General features: G+C 41.2%; 1 protein-coding gene across 3 annotated transcripts; it reads right to left on the bottom strand.

Moving 5' to 3' along the window:
• Positions 1–1677: 1677 nt before the first annotated feature.
• On the bottom strand, positions 1678–14809 carry LOC133922417 (probable ADP-ribosylation factor GTPase-activating protein AGD14). 3 transcript variants are annotated; one of them, XM_062367748.1, is made up of 14 exons: positions 14615–14809; positions 14348–14473; positions 11585–11646; positions 11322–11409; positions 11163–11224; positions 10980–11073; positions 10343–10864; positions 9749–10210; positions 9492–9662; positions 3506–3610; positions 3273–3416; positions 2948–3068; positions 2800–2866; positions 1678–2270 (listed from the first exon to the last, which is right to left on the bottom strand). In XM_062367748.1, exons 2-14 carry the CDS (start codon positions 14444–14446, stop codon positions 2156–2158), a joined length of 2112 nt encoding a protein of 703 aa, XP_062223732.1. In that variant the 5' UTR covers positions 14447–14473; positions 14615–14809; the 3' UTR covers positions 1678–2155. The 3 variants fall into 3 exon arrangements, with proteins under 3 accessions (XP_062223732.1, XP_062223731.1, XP_062223730.1); XM_062367747.1 differs by having other exon boundaries at positions 3273–3422; positions 14631–14808; XM_062367746.1 differs by having other exon boundaries at positions 3273–3422; positions 14615–14807.
• Positions 14810–23069: the final 8260 nt, after the last annotated feature.

Below are 23069 nucleotides of genomic sequence, written 5' to 3'. Positions count from 1 at the left end.
AGAGCATAAAATACTTCGCCGTTCACAAAAATGAACACGTTGGATGTCCCGGCATTCACAAGAAGTTTTCGACGTTTTGTTTTTTCCAGAGAGCTTCCAAATGGGGTCTAATATACACCGGATATTCCGGCATTCATAAGAAATTTACATTGGATTACTTTTTTCCAGAGAGGTTGCAGAATGGCTCGATTAACACCGTATGCACACCGGATGTTCTAGTGTTCACAAAGAAAATACTCTGGCATTCACAAAAAAAAGTGGAGTTTTAACAGCTTGTCCAACGACTAGTTTTTAGGGAGTACACCCTGGATGGTTCGACGCTTGTAATATTGCACACGCCGGATCATCTGGTGAGTACAACAAAATATGATCGTTGAAGCAATACCTAGTCTGTGAGGTTGAGATTATAAATATCCCTCCACTTGATCATTTGGTGTGGCATGAGTGTGTTGGAGTCGAAGGGGGCCATTAGACATTTGAGAAGACATCCAAGCTACTATAATGCTTAAAATTTTCATCCAAAAAAATTAAGCATAAGATTAGTGAGTGATTAATGCTAATAGGCCTAGAGAGAGTTGGTGCTAGGTATTGCTATCTAGAGAGTGGGTCAAGAGGTGATACTAGCTTGTACAAAGTAATACGTCGGTGCTTTAGAGTCTTGGTGACTCGTCAGCAACTTGAGCTGGAGTTGCTCAAGCTTGTTGACCCTCTGACTTGGTGTGGAGTGGCGACAAAACACCTGTACAGGGACACGAAGATATTTACCTTGGTGGCTTAAGCTTTGAAGTGATCATGACGGCAAGTGATCGGAAGAGAGACTTGTTGTAAAACTTTACTTTGGTGGCTCATCCGGCTTGAAGTCTTGGTGGCTCGAGAGCCATAACCGGGTGTCGTACGGGAGCATAACCTTGGTGAATCTCCAACGTGGATTATAGGTAGTATTTATATCATCGATACCACGTGATAAAAATCACTTGTGTCGAGTTTGCTCTCTTTACTTTATTTACATTTCGTATCTACGTACTTACAATCTATCTTTGCTCATTTATTTTTCTAGACTAATTTGCGAGGATTTACTATAGGTTGCAAATCTTTTAAGCGGTAGAGTAGACACACTAGATAAATCTAGAGCACATTTAGATAAAAATTGATATAAATTTATTTTGTGAAGTTTTTGAAGCCGGTTAGGTTTTAAGTGTCCTAATTCACATCCTCTCTTAGAATATCACCGATCCCTTCATATGTGGGTCGATGGCGTTGATGTTGATAGTGAGCCAGCGGGAGGAGTGGATGGCGAGCACAATGAGGGAGATGTAAGATGAGGGAGATGTAAGAGGCTGAGAATAGATGAAGTCGCTAACACGTGGGCTATAAGGGTAATATGATCTTTTCATATTACCATCACGGCTTGACTGTCAAAAAATGGTCAAAAATGACATTTCTATGTCTAAAGTTTAAGAAGAGTGACACCTAAAGTATTAGCTGGTTTCCAGTGACACTTTCGGGGTTAGATAACTTTCCAATAACATAAAAGAAATTGTCCCCTTTAAGGGCAAAAAAGAAAGATTCCCCCGTGATCTTTCTGACCATTGCGGGTACAGATTCAGGATTCAGCCGTTAGCCTCACACAGCATGAAAATAAGAACTATACAAATGAGAAGAAAATGAAGGAAAATAGATAAAGAAAACCACAAAATTGATTGATCACAATTATACACCACATCGAGTACACGGTCCGATATTATCGTCCACATGAAACTGAATAGCCAACAGCACTAGAAACAACCAGCTGAGCTAGAATACATGATCGGCTACTGTCAATGTCCAAAACGAAGAAAAAAAATATATACATACTATGGAATTCAGGCAGGATGCTGCGAACACAAAATATACAAGGAATGGGGCTGTACGCACGAACACATGCACAAAGACCGCCCTCCGAAATAGAGTTACATTCGATCATTGTCCCTTTGGAGTTTGGAAACAAGTTGTACAAAAGACTACAGCCGACAAAAATACACAAGAAGTTATATGAAACAAATTCTCTCGAGGGTTTCCATGCACGTCCGTCTCGCTGAGTGCTGCAAACCCTTCGTTTGAAGACACAAGAGTCCAAAAGAGCAGGCTATATGGTATGTCCATATTTGATGTTCTTTTACCCAAAAGGGTTGCCCCCAACAGAGCCATAGGAAGGTGGAGTTCTTGGCTGGGAGTATCTCGGAGCTTGTTGATCAAAACCCATGTTGAAGGAACCCAAACCTCCTTGTTGCCTGTGATTTCACACGCCAGACATCAGAATTGAAAACCAGAAAATGCAGTACGCAGTGCATCAGGATGTTTCGACATTTTATGTCACCCTACGCAAGGAAAAAAAAAACTAAAGATAAGGGCCTTTAGAATCCCAGTTACCAGGGAGCGAACACATCTTGTAGCTCTTAAAATGGACGAATGACACAATAAGTCAGTGCAGCGTGGGTTGCTGTATCAGATTTTTAAAAGATGCAAACCGAGGACTGTGCATACTGCTAGAAGGTGAATTGGCTAGTAGAATTAGGTTGAAATAACTCAAAAGCGAAAGTTGGTGGCTTTACGTAGTTGATCTCAACCATCCAATCTAATCCAACATGTCATACCAGGATTGACTATTCTTGTTCTATTTTGAACTTGGCTCCTCTTTGATACATATCATACCAGGGATGTGAAATAGATTAGAATAAATTAATAATTAGACAGCTCACTTGCATTATCTAGCACTGCATATTTCAACTTAGGAGATTAATAAATACAATATTTACTCACGTTGCATGCATGCTATTAGGTGGCTGCTCAGGCATGCTGTTTGGAACTTGCTGCGTCATGAAATGGCCTGAAGTTGAACCACAAATTAGCACAGCATACAAAAAATGGTAATAAAGAGCACAATTGTGATGAGGAAGTATGTAAATACTTGGAGGTGCAGCTGGCTGATACAGCTGGCGAGGTTGTTGTGGGGGGATGCCAAAACTGGAGGTGCCAAGTAAGGTTTGGGGAGCTGTGCCTGCTGATGCTCCCAATGGCCCAGATAGGGGCTGCTCAGACACAACAAAGATGGTATGTTAATATAACAAATAATGAACATGATGAACAGTAGTCAAGTTAATACGAGTGTCAAGAGTGCACCATCAAGTATCTCCAGATGACTGGCTTTACAGTACCTTTTGGTTCAGTGTTAACAAATTAAGTATGCAGAATATGCAAAAAAGATCCCAGTCTAAACGACACTTTAATCATACCATGTGAGCTTGAATTGGAGCCGGTTCATTCCCAAGATCAAAAGGGTTCGAAGCTTTCACAGGTTGGGGATATGCATGTTGCGGATATACAGGTTGTTGATATGTAGGTTGAGGAAATGCTCCCTGAGGATATGCTTGCATTCCCTGTAACTGGCAGAGTATTCCTTTGTAAGATAAAAATATTGCCAATTCAGGTGCATAATATATTACAAATATGAGAATGACGAGGATACCATTCCAGCAGGATATTGCATGGCGTATCCCATTCCAAATTGGGGAGCTCTCTGCCAACCAGGCATCATTGGAGCTGCTGTTGGATATAGTGCAGTAAAAATATCCTGCAAAAGGTTTGGGTCTATGTCAAATAGGTTCATGCAAATGACCTCATTGAATGGCACGGTGTCAGACTGATATGGGCGCATACAAGTAATTAGGGAAGAAAATAATTAGTTTCCTATTAGGTTTCGGCATAATTAGTCTCCTTGTAGGATTCAGAATAACTAATTTCAGGACGGTTAGAGTCCTAATGTAAGTCAATATATTTCGGAATAGGATTAAAGTTGGATTCAGAATAGGTTTAGGTTTCGGTCTCTATATAAAGAGAGCCTTATGGTGTAATCGGCAAACAAAGAAATAAACAAGTGATTAGATCCCTCAAGGCAGGGCACTCTAGTTATCCCCAATTACCATCCCCAATATTTGGTATCACGAGTCCTTGTTCCTGCGCCTTGTCTTCCACGCCGCCTCCACACCGTTGCTGTTGCACCAGCCATTGTTCTTGCACCTGTTCCTGCTGCACCACGCAGCCGATCTTGCGCCGGACATCGTTGCTACCCTACCAAGCCGCAGCCGCCACCGCCGCCTACTCACCAGCCGCTGATGTGTCCCCAATAGCCGGCCTGCACCCCTCATCATGGGTGACAACGACTACACCATAGAGCTTCTCGACAAGATGATGGAGAAAGTTTTGGTGAAGATTGAAGCAATCGAGCCTGCTCGTCAACTTAGATGGGCAAAAAATTTCAGCACCAATGCAATGAACACGTTGCCACCACTTGCCCCAACAATCACATTAGCACAAGTCGCTTCGCCTCAACCAGTGTCGGCTGAACGATTACCATCTGCTCTCGTGGCCACACATCCAGAACCTACAATAGTGCTACCAATTCCTGTCGTCACATGCATGAAGGTAGAGGCAAAGCAAGAGGCAACACTGCTCCCATCTGTGGCGTCATTGATTATCAAACAACCACCTGCTACTTCTGCTCCGATGTCAATTGCATTACCAGTGTCAAATGTCTCTCAATCAAGTTGTCATTAGTTGCTACAACGTTGCCTATGATGAGAAACAAGAATGATATCGCCTCCATCCTTCACAATGTGGGCATGTTCAAGAACTACAAGGAACTTTCTAAGAACATCAGACTTTCATTAACATGAGGCTTCCATGGGCAATGGCCACTAAGGATGAAAACAGACGAGAACGGTCGGGAAAACCCACTAACCGTTTTCACTTTCACATTTTCTCAACCGAAAACAAAAACGAAAGCAGGAAAGCTGGAAATGAAAACGAACATAGGATTGCCGGTTATACGAAAACAAACCAATCCGAATGGAAATATGTTGGTATCGGACAGAAACCGGTGATTAAAATCAGGAAGACCAAACCTCAAAACCATGAATCCATGCTGGTCATAGAATTCCATCTGATTAGGACTTCAACATACTTCAATTCTTACTTTCTGAACCCTGCTACTATAAAAAAACAACTATTTTGTTTTTAGATTGTCTAATCACTATTGCTTTAGGAGAACTCTACTTTATCTAGTCCATTTCGAGTTTGTAATCACAATTGCCACAACAAATACACTAATAAAAGTTTTATACCGATGCATCAGCAAAACAAATTTGAGTTGTTCTTGTCCGTTTGATAGTACTTACATTAGTTACATAAACAACACACCATTAGAGAAATCAACCTAATGTGCAACATGAATATGCGTTATCTACAACTATGTGCCAATCTTCATGAAATGTGCCATGTAGGCTCACAGAACAACCATCTAATGGCATCTAATGGCTACATTGTAAATTAGAAAAACGGCGAGGTGAGGCCAGTGTGCACCAAACCAGTAGATAAGCAAAATATTAATTATTGTGATTAAATATGAATACACTCTAAAGAAAGTCTGTTTAGCCGACCTACAAGCAGCAACATCGTAGAAAAATCCACATGACTAAAAGCAAGATTGTACATTACTAACTGTTAATATCCATGCTTTGCAGTATAGCGAGATTGTACATTACTAACTGCTAAATTCCATGCTCCGCAGTATAAGACTCTGGAGTAATAAAGCCATATGAGCGATGTTTTTGCACATTACCATGGGTATACTGTGCAACTCAAATAGACTAGGCATTAGATAAATATTAACTCATAAGGTTGACACAACTAGGATGACAGATCAATAAGTCGTAATCCAAAATCATCCTCACGAGTAATTCATGTTAGCAGATAGAAGCATGAGCAAACTACGCTTCACTAAGCATGCTCAATCAGAGCAACCAAACCTCACCGCAATTCGGATAACGAAAAGACACAACTCCGCATACCAGCATTCAGGACTTCACATCACTACATGACCTATAACCAATCTCTACAGTTCTAATAGAACACTGAGCCAACACATGCAGCAGCATACAGATGGCTGCGAAACTTGCCCCTGAAGCGAATCGGACTCACAAACCTCGTAGGAACCTGCGACGAAGGAGTGTCGTTGTCGTTGATGTCGAGGTTATTCAGACGGAGGAACGTACTCTTGCTGGCCGGTGTGGACGATGGTGCCGACACCCCCACCACCGCCAGGGCCGCCCCCTTGCTAGCACCATCGGGAGCGTGATGCTCGCTGCGGCTGGACGACGGAGAGGGCGGACCGGTGGCGTCGTGGGGGTAGGACCATCGGACAGGCGGAGTGACGGCAACGATTAGGGAGGCTGGATTGTTGGAGCCGACTCGGTCACTCAACCAAGTTGCAAGATGTAGGCTAGGGTTGGCGAGTTGTGGGCTGGGCCCATAGGAAATGCAAAATGGGGTAAAAACGGGATTCTCCCAGTTAAAAATAGGATTCCAAGAAAACGGGCAGGATGAGACAGTAATCGTTTTTGGCACCGTTTCCGGATGTCACCGTCCCATTTCCGCATAACAACCGGGAAAATGAAAAAGGCCGGGAAAAAATGGGAAACGATCACGGGATGGGACAGTATTTTCCCATATCACTTTCATCCCTAATGGCCACCACCACAGCTCGAGGACGAGCTATTTCATAGCAGGGAGGGGCATGATATGGGCGCAGAAAAGTAATTAGGGAAAAAAAGAATTAGTTTCCTATTAGGTTTCAGCATAATTAGTTTCCTTGCAGGATTCGGAATAATTAATTTCAGGACTGTTAAGAGTCCTATTCTATCTGTAAGTCAATATATTTCAGAATAGGTTTAGAGTTGGATTCGGAATAGGATTAGAGTTGGATTCGGATTATGTTTAGGTTTGGGTCTCTATATAAAGGGAGCCTTATGGTGTAATCGGCAAGCAAAGAAATAAACAAAGTAAAGACCAAGCCTGCAAGGCGGGGGATCTAGTTATCCTCAGTTACCATCCCCAATACAGACCTATCAGCTCATCATTTTTTTTCTAAAATGTTCTTCAAGAAAAAATGATACAGTTGTCCACAGTTGACAATTAGGCAATGATCCTACTGATGAACCCATGTGATCATACAAAGGGAACATAAGTGCACCGATACTACAAAAAAACCTCAACAAACATTTCTGGTCATTTGAAACACCGCTTTAAAGAAACTGAAGGCTCAAAAAAATAACAATCATGAATTCGCCACCTAATTGTGGTCTGAACCACTTTTTTTAAATCTATTAACAGGTTTCTTCCCACATAACTTGTTAGCCAGACCAGAGTAACAGACAATACAATCGAATACATGATGTTGCCGCATGTGGTTTGAACCACTTGCTTTAAATCTATTAACAGGTTTCTTCCCACATAACTTGTCAGCCAAACCAGATGATCTGTTCGAATACATCAAAACAAAACCATTATTTCAAGACTGGTCCTATCAAGCCATAAATTCTTTCTATGAAACTGCACTCACAGCAGGATATTTTATATCTGTGTGATAGCCATTTATTCTCCATTGAAATGCAACCTAATACAATAACAGTTTTGTCTCCTTTTAACTCACCAATATAGACCATAATTTGTTCTACCTATCTGGTAGCATATAAGAGCACCCCTAACGTTGGTGCAAACCAAGAGTGGAGGTGCATTTGGCTGATTCATATGTTCGGTTGCTCCAGTGCATAAGCCGTTTAAGGGGGCCTGAAACAAAACTAAAAAAAAGAAAAAATGGCAGATTTTTTTTCTCGGACGTGCAGGAGAACTGTGCATCATTTCATTAAAGGAGGAATAAAAAGTCCATACAAACAGCAAAACAAAAAAGGAAGAGAAAAACCAAGGAAAGGAAAACACACACTGACCAAGGAAAAAAGAGAGGAGAAACTCACTCTCAGGCTCTCAGCCTGACAAACAAAATAGGTCGCTTACAAAACCATAGAAAAAAGATGACTCAAGAACAGGAAGGAAGATAATCACGGCCATAAGGCGCTCAACCCTTTTGCCCCTGCCATGCACCACAGCTGGCCTCATCCTTGATGTTGTCCATGACTATCTAGACATTAGGAGACGCAGCATCGAAGACGCACCGGTTGCGATGTTTCCAAATCCACAATACCACGAAATCACCAAGGAGTTTAACCCCTTGCCAAGCTGCCTAGGCACTCCTTGCACGTGGCGCCACCAATCTTTAAAAACAAAATCATCATGCCGCGGCGATAGGTTATGAAGACCGACGATAGAAAGTACCCTGAACCACACCTCATGAGCAAAAACACATGATAAAAGGTGCTGGACATTCTCGTCGTCCTGATCACACAATGGAAAGTGCTTGGGATGAGGGAGCCCACGACGAGCCAAAGGGTCAGAGGTCCAGCACCGATTGAGAATGGCCAGTCAAACAAAGAATTTGCAGCACAGAGGTGCCCACGTCTTCCAGGGCAGCTTCCAAGGCTCAAACCCAATGCTGACAATGAAGAAACGATGATACACTGACTTAGTGGAGAATTGACCAGATAATTCTAGGGACCAAAGATGTTGGTCATCTAGCTCCGAATAAAGCACCACCCCAGCCAGATATTCCACTAGTGCTCTTGTAGAGAGACCACCTCTTATATCATGCACCCGACTATGATCTTGAAATGTCTGCTAGACTGTTCATTTCTTGCCAATCCATTTCTGCACCAGAGAGACAAGAGCCGGTGCAAGCTCGCCCAAAGCCTTGCCATGCAGCCAACGATCAATCCAAAACATTGCTCTCCCCATTGCCTACTAACGACACAATAGAGGTAGAGAACATTGCTGAGACACTGGCATGCACCGGTAAATTGAGGACAGAACAAGGACGACCAGGTTGTGTTTTCTGTAACCAGAGCCACCACATGCGCAAAGCCTAGCCTAAGGACTCCAAATCATGTAAACCAAGACCACCCAGCTCGATTGGCCTACAGACCTGCCTCCACGCAACCAAGCAGTGACCCCCATTGACATGTTCACGCCTTTTCCAAAGAAAAACCCTCCTTAGTCAGCCTTCACCTCCATTCTCTCCATCCTTGGCAATGATTGGTTCCGCTGATCATTATCATTCCCTCCTCTGAGGTAAAATACTGTTCTATTTGGCATGGTTCGAACCAAACAGATGGTTCGATTTTGCCTTATGACAGCAAGGTTTGATGCCTACAATGTGCTTGGTTCGTTCGTTTTCTAACCACACTGGAGGTGCTCTAATGCTTGTTAAACTAAACTCCACATCTGATAGACAGAAAATAACCATTATTCCCCGAACTAGACTACCATGCGTTACAATTTTTATGATATATTCCATTAGGTTAAGAAATGATATAGTTTTTCATACTAGCAATGTGCAGGACATGCAAACTAATGAATTATGCAATATATTACATTATTACATATCATCCGAAGAAGACCAATCAAAAGAGGGGTGGAGGAACCATGGAATAGCTCAATAGTGTGAGAATATACAAACATGCTGCATGGCTTGATGTTCAATACTCTACAAGCAGTTAATCACGTACCGCTGGAAGTTCTTTCCGACCAATGGATTTACTGTCAGTGGAAGATGCTGATCCTTGAATACCACTGGTTCCTTGTGGATTTGCAGTGACCTGAGATGGAAGTCCAGCTGCAGGGGCAGCTAGAGGAAATTGTTGAACTGAAGATCCTTGGATGGACATTACCGCTGAGGCCTAAAAAAGGCATCAAGTGAAAACTATTTTAGAAGGGGAAAAAAAAGACTAAGTGTATACATCTTGAAATTCTTATACAAAAGTACCTGGTTGCCTGAGATTCCAACGGGCACATCAAACAATGAGGAATGCGACTGATCTACCATGGATGACTGTCTTCCATCATTTGCTTTCAAACTGGGATCAAGAGCTGGAAAAGCCGACATATTGGGTGCGGAGGGTGTTTCGGAGAATGACAGTTGCGCAAGTGCAGACTCAAGGGGATTTGCACTGCTACCTGTTTGTGGTATTTGTTGTTGGCCAAAAGCATCAAAAGATGCCCAGTCACCACCACTCACAGATGGAGCACTTTTCCCTTGTTCAAGAACAGGCTGTGGTGCCGGTGCATTAACAGGATGCTGTAGTGGTGTAGGGGTCGGTTGTGGTGGTGCTCCAGATGCAGTAGATTCAGGATCTGCACTAAAATCAATTAAACTCACTGCACTTGACACCTTCATTTGTTCCGAAGTCCCCTCAGAAGAAGCAATACTGCTGGCACTAGACATTGTCTACATTGTGAACATGTAAGAGGAACGGTAAGATCTCTATCGAATTCCCAGCTCAAAGAGAACATGCTGATATTCGAGATAGAATCCAAAAACAATGTCTAAAAGAAATAAAATATCAGGAGTGGCAAGAACCTTTGTCAGTGGTGGAGGATCACTTGCCCTGGTTCCATTTGGCTTTGGCGGATCAATCGATCTGGGTACACTTGGCTTTGGAGGATCAATTGGTCTTGCTACACTCGGCTTCGGAGGTTCAGCAGCTGGCTTTGAAGGTTCACCAACCCGAAGTTGAGGAGCGTCGTCACCCAATATATCCCTCATTGGCCGTACAACAGGACTAGACCCATCCGCTTCTTTCTGGAAGTTTGGAGACCCACTACCTGGCTTCCTTGGTTCAGAAAACCTGCGGTCTTCAAACCTTTGAACTGGAGTCGTTTTTCCAGATCTATCATCAACAACCTCAAAGTAGCGGGGACTTTTCTTATAGTCATTTTGGTCATAGCCAGGGCTGCGGTCGCCATAGGAATATCTGGAATTTCTGTCATCACTTCGTCCACTATAACTCCGACGGTCAGAGTAACTTCCATTTGGTGGACTTCTTGAACCACCCCAATTTCCATCAGATCTCCTATTTTCACTATATTCATCCTTATCATCCTAAAAGATGACGATCAAACAGCGTGCAGTGAATTTAGAAGAGAGTAAGACATTTCCAAAAACAGAGATTGGTTACTGAGGAGAAAACTTTAGAGCAGTAAGGAGCCAACATCACCTTTCCCCTCGGTGGCCTATCAGTACTTCTTTCTCCTGTGTATCTCCGTTCCACATAAACATGCTTAATGAAATTTCTCAATTTATCAGAGTTACTGAGACCAAAAGAAACAGGTCATACTTCCAAATACAAAGTAAACACGTTGTAACTTAAAAGAAGGAATTACTGAAAAAAGAAGGTAACCTGCTTTCAGGGTATGCATTGCGGTGAGGATCCCATTCCTTGAAAAATATTTCTCTGGCACGCTAAAGGTCAAGCAAAACTGATGTCATGCTAGACAGAAGACATGAAGCTGATAGAAAACAAAACAAAAACAAAAAAGAATAGGAAAAATAAAATTACCTCATTTCCTCCTTCTTGAAGCGCAGTAACTTCTTGTGCAGTAAATTTGGCCATGGAAACTGATTTCACTCGATGCGTGAACTCCCGACTAGGAGAATCAAAAGGAAAAAGAAGTGCTTTATTAAGAAAAGGAACATATTTCAATTGGGGATGAGTGGGCCTGTTAGTTTACTCCATCACAACGTATATGATTTAACAAAAAGAAGGGAAAGCTAGAGAGGTTGGTCATTCTAAACTCAAAGAGGACTGAATAAGAAACTTACTGCGCTCCACTGCAATTGGTACAAACGAAGGTCCAGAAATTTGTGCAGACATATTGTGGTCCCTGTTCACATCAACATTCTTTTTTTAGAACAGTTGGGGGGCCCTACTGAAATATTAGTATTATAATATATAAGCAAGTTAAGAACAGAAGGTCCTCAGGACCAAGACACTTTTAGGGAACAAGATATGCAAATAAGTACAAAAAGAGGATAGAAGATAGACAAGTTATTCAGCAGCTGAGACTAATTAGTTAATTTTATAAAGCAAACAAAATATACATAAGACACTTACTGTAACACCCTATGCCCAAAGTTTGCACAAAGCCCAATTCCATAGGTCTACACACGCATAGCACCCACATATACTTAAATTGTCACTCCTTGTAGAAGGGTTAGCTGAGGTACTATGTTTATGCCAAGAGGCACTAAATGCAAGCATTACTCATTTTTAACTTCCAATGTGGGACTGACCCACCAACGTACCACAGAAAATGGACCACTCGGGACCCTATAACAAGCTCGGGTGTTACACTTATGCAAAGAACACTAGATTGAAGCAAAACAATGTGCATACATCTGAGCTAGACTAGCTCAAAACCCATCCAGATGCAAGGAAGAACTACATCATCTGGAATATTGCATATGACTTTGAATGGGCAAACCAAATTCTTTCTACTGTCAATTTAACACATTTTTATTCATTTAGAAGATATTTTTTCTCAAAAAAATATTATGATGTTATGTTGACACACCATAGTTTTACAAGATATAACAATGGATTAGCTTTCGTGCAGAGAAAATTAGGGTGGTTTCACTGTCCTGTTGAAAGAGGTGAGGCTTCCGAATCACCCCATCCTACGGTAGATTCAGTAGGGGTATGTTTGGTTGCTCGCATGGGTTTTCGTAGAGCTGCAACGTATATCCTGGACGAGTAGAAGCACGCTGAGCGGATGCAGTGACTCCAAAAGAAGTGTTTGGTTGTTTGCATGGTCGGATGCAATGACCCTGCACCTGCGGATGCAATGAACATGTGAAGGTGTTTGGTTGCCTATATGAGCGGTTGCAATGACCCTGCACCTGAGACTAATAAATGAGCCTATTGCAGCATTGTAGCAGGTGCAATGCATCCACCGAGCCAAGCTCCAGAGAGAAGCTCGATTCGGACGTATCCACCAGGCCAGGCTCCAACCGTATAATTGCATTTGCGGATGCAAGGAGGAACCGTGCATGCAGGCAACCAAACGACCTTCTCCGCGGGAATATACGCACAGACAAAGCTAGGATGCCCCTGATGCGGGTAACCAAACACACCCTAGAAAGCTGCAGAAAACATCTGATATAATGGAAGATGTTGTGAAGATGGCTTAAAATTACCGTTTAAAAAACAAATGGATCATACATGACAGCCAATGGTATCAAATTACTATAGGATCCAACTGTTAAAATAAAGTTCAAGTACAGCAAGACATCGTTTTGCATCAAACAAAATATTCACTACATAAATTGCAGTGTTTAAAAAATGGAAACTCCAAAAGTAGGGTTGATGTCGAATGCCAATCTAAATGGGCTGTGGCAATCAATTTCCTCATTGATAACTCTGATCCACAATAAATTCTCACACGTTCATACTTCATACAAGGTAGCAGTTCTGTCAAAGGCACACACAATGTGTGCTTGGCCACTAAGGGAGTAGAAAAGCACCTCAAGCTTCAAAAGGTACAGTGCCTGAAGTGAGGCATGCACCTCGCACCTCCCAGCATGACAGAACTACGGACAAGAAAAATAAAAAGAAGGAAAAGGGCAGTAGGGTAGTCCTAACCCCAGGCATTTAGTAGATTCTTAAGAGACCAAATCATCAAAGCAGTTAACAAATAGCAGGTGTGTTGAGATCTTATCCTCAAATATTAGCTTGTTCTTAACTTCCTCCATGTGCCACATTCACTACAAATGTGGCAAACTTTATTACGACAATGAGCTGACATGCTACCTAACTTATCGATATGCAATTATCATCTATAATAGCAAAGAATATTTTGCACAAAACTTCCTTATATAGATTCACTAAAATTTCTAGCCGTTGTACATTTATAAGAAGGTATTTTGTTCTCCTTTTTGCTTGTAAAGTCGTGATGCCCTCCAGCATGCGCTTTGTTTTGTTCCCTACACCTCAAACAATATAAGTACTGACAGCTAATGCCTCAAGCACGACTTTTGCGTTCGACTGCATTGGAAGCCAGTGGTCATCTCTGAGATACCCACAATCCAACTTTCTTAATTAACAGCTTAGGTTCCTGTTAGCCATTGTCCTAATCCTGAGTCCTAACACATGGAGGACGTGAGACTGAGAATCATCAAGGGTGCATATCTTGCAGGCAGCAGAAACACCAATCAATTGTATGATTATTACATTAAGACCATAATGTGTGGCTACCATAATGACGGAGCGAATCCTAATCTCCCGCATCAGGGCTACATTTCATTCATTCCACTTCTGCACCTCTTGAGTTACAATTCACGTCTTAAGACTTAACCCCCCCCCCCCCCACACACACACACACACAAAAGACGCCGCTCTCCGGTCAAACACCTATTTATCCAGCTAACGAAACCTCCCAGTATGCCGTGCGTGAACCCTTCGAAGCAGCTAGCAACGAAGCATTACGGCGGATGAAGCCAAGCGAGCTCAAAACCGCTCCTCCCTGCCCTCTAGCTCCCCGGCCACATTTAGCATGAGAACTCGAGGAATCCAGTCGAGAGACTCACCAAATTGTTGCAGTTGATGCACCGCTTGTTGGCGGGCAGCTTGAGTAGGCCGCGTATGATCCGCTCGTGCTTCTCGTCCTCCTTCACCCGGCTCGACATCGCCGCCGGATCGCCCCGCCCCAAACCCTGGAAACCACCACCCAAAAATGGGTATCACACAAAACCTCCCCCCCCCCCCCACACCTCCCACAAAAAAAATAGCCCGAGATCCGGCGAACCCCGCCAGATCCGCCCCCGAATCACCACAGCCAATCGGCGAACCCTCACCTGCGGGCGGATGCACCTCGCGAGCGGTGGGGGCGAGCGCGAGATCCCGCGCGCGCGCGCGTGCGGAGGCCGAGGCGAGACGAGACGACGCGGTAGTGGTGGCGACGACGAGCGAAAAGGCTCGCCTCTTTTGCTGCTGCTGCGTTGCTTCCCTGCGCGTGTTGTTAATTAACGGAAACAAAAAGTTGAAAACTCCTGTCTCTCGTGGGCTTTGGGAGGGGGAGGTGACCCGGCAGAAGGAGTGAGTTTTGTTTAGGGTAAGTTTAAAAAATTTATAACTATTTTTATATATGTAAGTAGAAAATTATAATTTTTAATATTTATTTTAAAAAATTATAATTATTTTGATACATGTTTAAAAAACTATGATTTTCTCATCGTTATCTATGTCATTATATATGATGGGTCTACGGTAAAAAAAATTACAGTATTTTATAATATGTGTCAAAATAGTTTTAAATTTTTAAAATAAATTCTAGAAAATATAGTTTTTTAATGTATACCAAAATAGTTATAGATTTTTTTAATTTATTTATTTTTTACCTTTTATATTTTTTAAATATAAAATTATAAATATATGTGTTTGTTTTTAAAAAAATTATAGATCTACACTTATGTTATTCCAACTAACGACAGGTTTAAAAATAAAAAAAAAATATTACATTCTAATGTTTTTAAAATTAAAAAAAGTCTCAAAATATTAAAAAAATCTAAAAAACTTATGTAGTGCAGAAGGTGCCGTCATATAGCTTAAAAATAACAAAAATATATTTTCACAATGAGAAAAAAAAAGAGAAAATTTTCAAGTGGCGCGAAGGCTGCCGGTGAGCGCGGGCGGGACCGGTTGCAGCCGGTCGCCGGGGAGGCGGTTTCTAGAGGGAGGACGGGGCCGGGAGTTTATTGGACCCGCATGGCAAAGACAGTGAGCTGCACGTGGGTTGTCGCGGCCATTTCTGGCTCGGTTTTGGGACGGAGCTCCGGGGTTAGCTGGCTAGTGATTCCTGGCAAGTGCTAATCACCGACAGGAGGTGATTACAGAGAAGACTACCTGGGTTTTTGCCTTTTTTTTTAATAGGTGGCTGGTTTGTGCAGCCATGCAGATGAGTTGGAGGCATGTATGGGAGATGATGGTGCATTTCTCTTCCTAGAAGAAAGGGTTAGGTTGTATATTTCCTTAAAAGAGAGAGAGATCAACAATGAAATACTTAACCGTGAGTTGATACATGATGAGATGAGGAATATGCTAATCATTGTCAATTGCGAGTAGTACTATTGGGCAAAACTTATTGTTTTCAGGGGACTTGACTTTCTCGTCGGGCTTCCATCGAGCATCAAACTTGGATCATTGTTTTTTCTTAGGAAAGAAAGACTTAAATGTTGATCATGCAATAAATAACAAGAATTTGCTCTAGATAAATCGATCAAATGTACGTTGGCTTGTCGGCAAATTCAGCCTGATCAAACCACATAGGAAAAAGGCATCTAAAAAGACCACATAGGAAAATGACAAATGTTAATGAGCTCAATAAAGCACGGGCCTACTCCGCACTTAGGCATGCATAAAGGCAAGGATATATGCCAATATAGACTATTCACCAATAAGTTCCATTGGCCTCAATATTAAGGAAATTTTGCAAATCTTCCGAGCCCAATGAAAAGATTTTCTTTGCAAATACTTGGGTTACCTCTATCCACACAATGGATGAGAAAGCTGGACAAACCGCCACTGCTCGACAAAATGGCAGGAAAGCTTTCGGGTTGGAAAGACAAGCTTCACACGAGAGCTGGACGGATGACACTCATCGATTTGATTCTATCATCACATCCCATCTATCGTATCTTCATCTTTCAGCTAAATAAGTACGTTATAAAAAAAAGCATGGATCAAATAAGACGGGCTTTTTTTGGAAGGGAGCAGAACCAGTGAAGGGTGAACATTGTTTAGTAAACTGGAAAAGGGTATGCCGCCCCAAGAAGCTTGGTGGGTTTGGGTTAAAAAATTTGACAGCATTTGGCAGAATTGCAAGAAAGAAAAAATCCTTGAAAGAAAAACCAAACAAGACCAGATATTCCCTTTGGAAGAGCACTACGATTGAGATGGTTATGGTATGAATGACAACAGCAGAAAAGACCTTGGCTTAAAGCTACCATTCCTTGTGATGAAGCTGATCAACACCTATTTGCGCCCTCTACTGTTGTCACCATTAGAAATGGTAGCAAAGAAAAATTATGGGACATAAGATGGTTGCATGGTCAGGCTCCAAAGGATGTAGTTCCCAATCTCTCTCATCGCTACAAGTAAGAACCGAATTGTGGAGTATGAGCTACATAATGATAAATATAACCGCTCGGTGAGAGGCATCACGAGATTCGTGCAGCTACATGAGTTCATCGATCGTTGGGTGAAAAATCCAAGGTGTTGTCCTACAGCCGGACACCCCATATAATATTATTTGGAAATGGACAACAGATGGTGCTTATAGCGCAAAATCTGCATATCTCGTATAGTTTCACGGTTCATTTTGCACATTCAAAGATACTCTAATTTGGAAGGCTAAGGTTTGGAACAAATGTAAGTTTTTCTTGGTTGTTGGTTCAAAACAAGCTAAAGACGTCGGACAATCTAGCACACAAGAACTGGCCATATAACAACTCATGCTCACTCTGTGATCAAACACAAGAATAAGCTTTACTCCTTGGATTGCAATGCGTTTTCTCAAAAGAGGTTTGGGAGCATGTCACTTGTTGCTCACAGAGACAAGAATTCAGAGAGATGCTCCTACACGACCATGCCTCAGTTGCAACATGGTTGGAAGAGATGATAGCGGCAATCCCCAAGAATGACCGGAAAGTGGCCAATTCAATTTTCATCTATACCTATTGGAACATTTGGAAAGAAAGGAACGGCCGAATTTTTCAGATCAAGAGCTTGCACTCAGTTCAGGTTTCTTATCCGGTGATAGATGAGATCACGACAGAATTCATAGTAGGTATGACGCCAACCTCTAAGCTTGCTATGATGTTGTATCTATCTGTCATTTCTTTGGTGTTAATTTTTCTTATTTGTGGTCATCCCTGGTGGTTCTCTTTTTAACCGTTGCTCCCTATCGATTTCTCTCAGCAGTTGTTCTGTTAATGTAAAAATCTATGTTCTTCTTTAATGTATGGCAACGCTCCTACCACTATTTCAAAAAAAAAAGACTATTCACTAAAAGAGAAACACATAAACTTTTTTGTTTCCTACAATATTTCTTTTTTAACCATGCAGTCTATGCATAAATTTAGAGAAACACATATTTATTGGGACCAGACCGGACCGGCGGTTAGACCGAAAAAATGGTGCCACACTCGGTTTTTAATGGACAAAATCAAGTACGACTTATGGGTGCCTATGAAGTTTAACACACATAAGGACGTCACGGATGAAGATAACAGTACTAATACTTTAAGTTACAATTGTTCAACTCTTACAAAAGACTTTAACTAAACAACTTTATTGCCTAAACGATAGCAAACTAAATGACAACAGCGGAACAAAAGCATCGGCGACCAAGCAACTCTGCAGACACCAACCAGAAGACACACTCCTAGTACACCATGTCTTCGTCTTGAAAATCTTTAAAGTATTCCACTGAGCAGCATATATATAGTGGGAGATAGCAAAGGTGAGCACATAGAGTACTCAGCAAGTGTGGTAAAGTAATAACATGCAGGCTTTCAACAAAAATTGACTAATGTATGGTATATTTACATAAATACGAGTAAAGAATAGTAATGTAATTGAAAGCATTAAGCAGTTATTAAGTGAATGTAACCCAGACGACCCAATAACTATCACCTAAGACTACCCACCTTGCAAACTATAACCATCTAGTACCACTAGTACTACCATATCATAACCATAACTATTCCACTATCATATCCAAAACCAACTAATCATGTGAGGATACAAGTCTCTTATGACCGTGAGCACGACTGATATATCAGATTTTACTCTCTACAAAGGTTGTCCAGCTTTCCCCATGAGTCAGTGAATTCCAAGTTGTCGTGTTGCACAAAACACTTAACGCACGCTAGTGGTGTGCCATCAGGATATCACTGCATGACATTATCACTAACTAGAGGCTACTCCAGTATGCATCTGCTCACTAGGTTTCACCGTTGTGGATTACGGAATACCCTTCCAACCCAAAAGCCCCCTTTTGTACTGACCCAACACACACTATAAAAAATTCTAACTAGTATGTCAAACCTTACTCATATCAGCTTCGTGGTTGATACATCACTTCTTGAGTTGTCGCTTCACGAACCAGTCCTTATTTAGATTACTTGAGCAAATACTAACCAACAACATAACCATGATCACTATCACAAACATCACTATGCTCAATGCCTAAGGTTCCATGTTGCTCATCATTAACAAATTCACCATCATCGTTGTTTATGTTCATGAATCCGGTATAAGACATTTTCCAATATCCTAAAAGCATGGCTAAGCACTTCTAACCGTAAAAAAACACCTAACCATAAATCACCTTGGTTCCAAGGGATTATAAGGGGGAAAAAATAAGGCAAACCCTAACATATGTGACTATCTAGCAAATTAACAGACACTGCATACAATTTGTAAAACAAAGACATTTAAAAACATAGGTTTAAGATGATTAAGGACACTTGCCTTCTCCTTGATGCTGCTCAATGTACTCTAGCTCTTGGTCTTGATGTTCCTCAAAATGATCCAGAGCGTTGACGTCTAATCGCACGATTACCGGTAAAGTATGCAAATAAAACACACTAAGAATAAAGTATAAAAACAAAAGAACAATGAGACAAAATCTATCTAGAAAGATAAAGCTATGAAAAACGAATCTAATAGCGTAAGAATCGCTGAAAAAGGAGCTAAGACGAAAAAGTTATGATGATTTTACTAAACAAAGGCTTTTATGCAAAACTACATTAATTATGAAATTATTATATTTATTTTTTTGTTGGCTTTTGTGTTTGGTCTGTCGCGTGCTGCTCGCTATAAAATGAGGAGTGAGGAGGGAGGAGCAACAGCGCAGCGCGAGGCGAGGAGAGGAGGAGCAGCAGCAAGCGAGGAGGGAGGAGCAGCAGCAATGCAGTGCGAGGCGAGAAGGAGTAGCAGCGCGAGGAGAGGAGGAGCAGCAGGGCAAGATCAGTTATAATAAGTACTTAGATTATATAGTTAATTAATACTTAGATTAGTAATAGTAATTAGAGTAAGCAGATTGATTAATCTGTTTAATTATATTTGATAAATTATATTAAGTTGATAAATTAGACTACTTAGATTATGTATGTAATTAATACTTAGATTAGTAATAGTAATTAGAGTAAGTAAATTTAATCTGTTCAATTACATATGTTAAATTATATTAAGTTGATAAATTAGAGTACTTAGATTATATGAATAGTTTGATTATATGAATTTGATTAGTTAGTGTAATTACATTATTGACTTAGTTTAATAACTTGAATTTTATTAATCGGTGTAATTTGATTATTTGCTTAGTGTAATTGTATGTATGTCATTAACTAGTATAATTAGAATATTTACTTAATTTAATTAGAGTTATATATTTAATCGAATAATTAGTTTAACATAACTAATTTGATTAATTAGTTAATCACTTAAATTAATGTACTTATTATTTATCGATGAGTGTAATTAGTTGTGTATCGTACATACATCTATGTAGTTATTTTATTACATGTACGTTTGTTTAGTAGATATAATATGACTATCCATATTTATTATAGAAAACGTTTTGTTGTTTTGTACGGGAGGCTCGTACCAATTCAAAACTGCCAACACATAGAGAGTACGATTGAGCTACCTATTGATCTAGATAGCCTGAAATCACATGTTATGAGCCTATTGTGTGTGAACCAACAGTACCATAATGTTATCCTAGAGGGTGTGCAATCACAACTTATTTCAAATAGCTTGGTCGTTATCCATACATTGTTCGAGATGAGAAGGAACAACGCATGAGCTTTGTACTCACGCAAGACATTAGAGGAGAACTTTGAAATGAGAGTGTACGTAAACATAATGTCACGACTGGTGCATAAAGAGGAGGGAGGTCATGTCGGGGAGGTGCAAGGTGATGCAATGACTAGCATGAAAAAATCAGGCCAGCATGTGATGCATAAAGAGGAGAGAGGGCATGCTGAGAAGGGTAGTCCTTGTATAGAGGGAGCTAGAGTGGACCCAGTGAAAAAATTATCGCCGAAAAAAAATCGATAAACCCGATAATCCTGTTTGTCGGCGAGGGCCGGTAAATTTACTTATCGGCCAAAAATATCGGTAATTTTTGAATTTGGCATCTTTTGATTTCCGAATCCAACACGCGAGCAAGAAAACGTCGGCCCGCAGGCCGCTGGACCACCCCCTTCAATCCTAATTTATTTATATGTTATTATTTAGTCAAATAATTTGGATGCAATCTATGTGATTTTCTAGATAAATTAAGCTTTTTTTTCAAATTTTGTCCGAAATATTTTGTCTATCGCCGATAGAATTCCGATAAATCTGATAATCCTGTTTACCGCTAACCTCCGATAAAAAAATTTTATCGATAAATTTTTCCTTGAGTGGACCCTTCTAAAGTAGATGTAGGATACATGGATGATGAATTCGGTGGTAGCGGGGATGAAGAAGTTGTTGACAACGATGACCCAGTGCCGACGATCTAGTATTTTCATGGTGCTGGACTACTAGATTGTACCGTCATTGAGTATAACATCTTATCTAATTAGATTACGTCATTGAGTATAACATCTTATCTAACTGAGGATATCAGAATAATGACATCCAGGTCGGACAACGATTCCATGACAGGAAGGAGGTCATCCACTTTATTAGCAACTATGTCGTAATCACAAGAAAGGATCACGAGTGCGTCCTGTCTAACCCTACAGAGTATGAGGTCAGGTGTATTAAGCACTTGAATTGTCCTTACTTCGTACGAGCACATAAGCCAAAATATGAGAACTATTTTGTGCTCAGTAGACACACCCTACATACATGCAGCGAAGAGGCTATTAGAATGTGAGCCACGCTATTGATGCGAGGTTCATAGCCCAACTACTCATCACCCTTGTTGGCACAAACTTATATTTGTCGCTAAAATCCATTATGGATGATGTGTAGACTAACGGGTATGCTGATCAATTATCACACCACGTGGCGTGCGAAGTAGAAGGCGTTGAAGATGTTGTTTGGAATTTCAAAGAGTCTTACAACCATGCTCCAAGATTGTTGTAGAAAATTACTATGACGAATCCAAGGGCTCAATGGGCCATGGCGGATGAGCCGATCAAGCTAGAGGATGCATCATATAGCACCACTAGCTGATACCTCATTAGATTTTTCTGGTCCTTTAGACAATGCATCGAAGCTTTCAGATATTGCAAGCCCATTGTATATGTGGATACCACATTTCTTGGTGACAATACCATAGTAATCTTATGACAACGATGGCGGCGGATGCAAACAATCCGATCATTCATCTCACGTTTGCAATGGTTGAGAGTGAGAACAATGATAGCTGGTTATGGTTCCTCACCTTAGTGAGGACACGTGTCGTGGCCAATAGGGAACGAGTTTGTATCATTTCAGACCGCAACAAGGACCTTCTGGATGCGTTGGACGTATTACATGATAGCACAAACTACTTCATTGCATATCCTGATGTGGAGAGAAGGTGGTGCATGTGACACTTAGACGCAAACGTGTACATAAGGTACCACAATAAGGCTCTTGTAAAGAGGTTTAAAGTTTTGTGTGTTCAAAACCAGTAGGCGAAGTTCAACGAGATATGAAGAGAGTTAAATGAGACCACTCACAAGGTGATGGCAGAGCAGGAAGCAAAGGAGGACCATCTGCGGACGCAAATGGTGGGGGTCAAACTATCGTTAGTCGTTCAAATTCTACGTTTAGCTAGTGGATAGTGGGAAAGCCGGCAAGGCATTGGGCCCTAATTCATTACACTCATGGTGCTAGGTTAGCATATAACATTTTAATGATCGTATTTTACCCTTTCTTATGAAAATATCCTTTCTAAAATTATTGTCTCCCATGTTAGTTACACCATCATGACAATAAATATAGCGTAGACGTTCAACAATATCCTAAAGGGTATACGGGGCCTCCCGTTGTGTGCCATCATTGAGCTCACATTATATAGAACGTCTGACTACTTTCGAGATCGTGGTATAGCTGCTATGGAGTGCAGCACGTGGTTCGCACATAAGGTGGAGGAAATCATATCCAGAAGGAGGAATAAGACACACTTTCATCAAACTAGGATCTATGACCTGGTCAACAATGAACTCGAGGTCATGTGCCACCACAGGTATACTTCAGGGTATAACACGGGGGATACTGTGCAACAATGCCAAATTGGGCCTCATGAGGTGAAGTGCACAT

This window comes from Phragmites australis, chromosome 6, assembly GCF_958298935.1.
Source record: "Phragmites australis chromosome 6, lpPhrAust1.1, whole genome shotgun sequence".
In the NCBI taxonomy this organism is placed as follows: domain Eukaryota; kingdom Viridiplantae; phylum Streptophyta; class Magnoliopsida; order Poales; family Poaceae; genus Phragmites; species Phragmites australis.
This window is presented reverse-complemented; position numbering and strand designations above follow the sequence as displayed.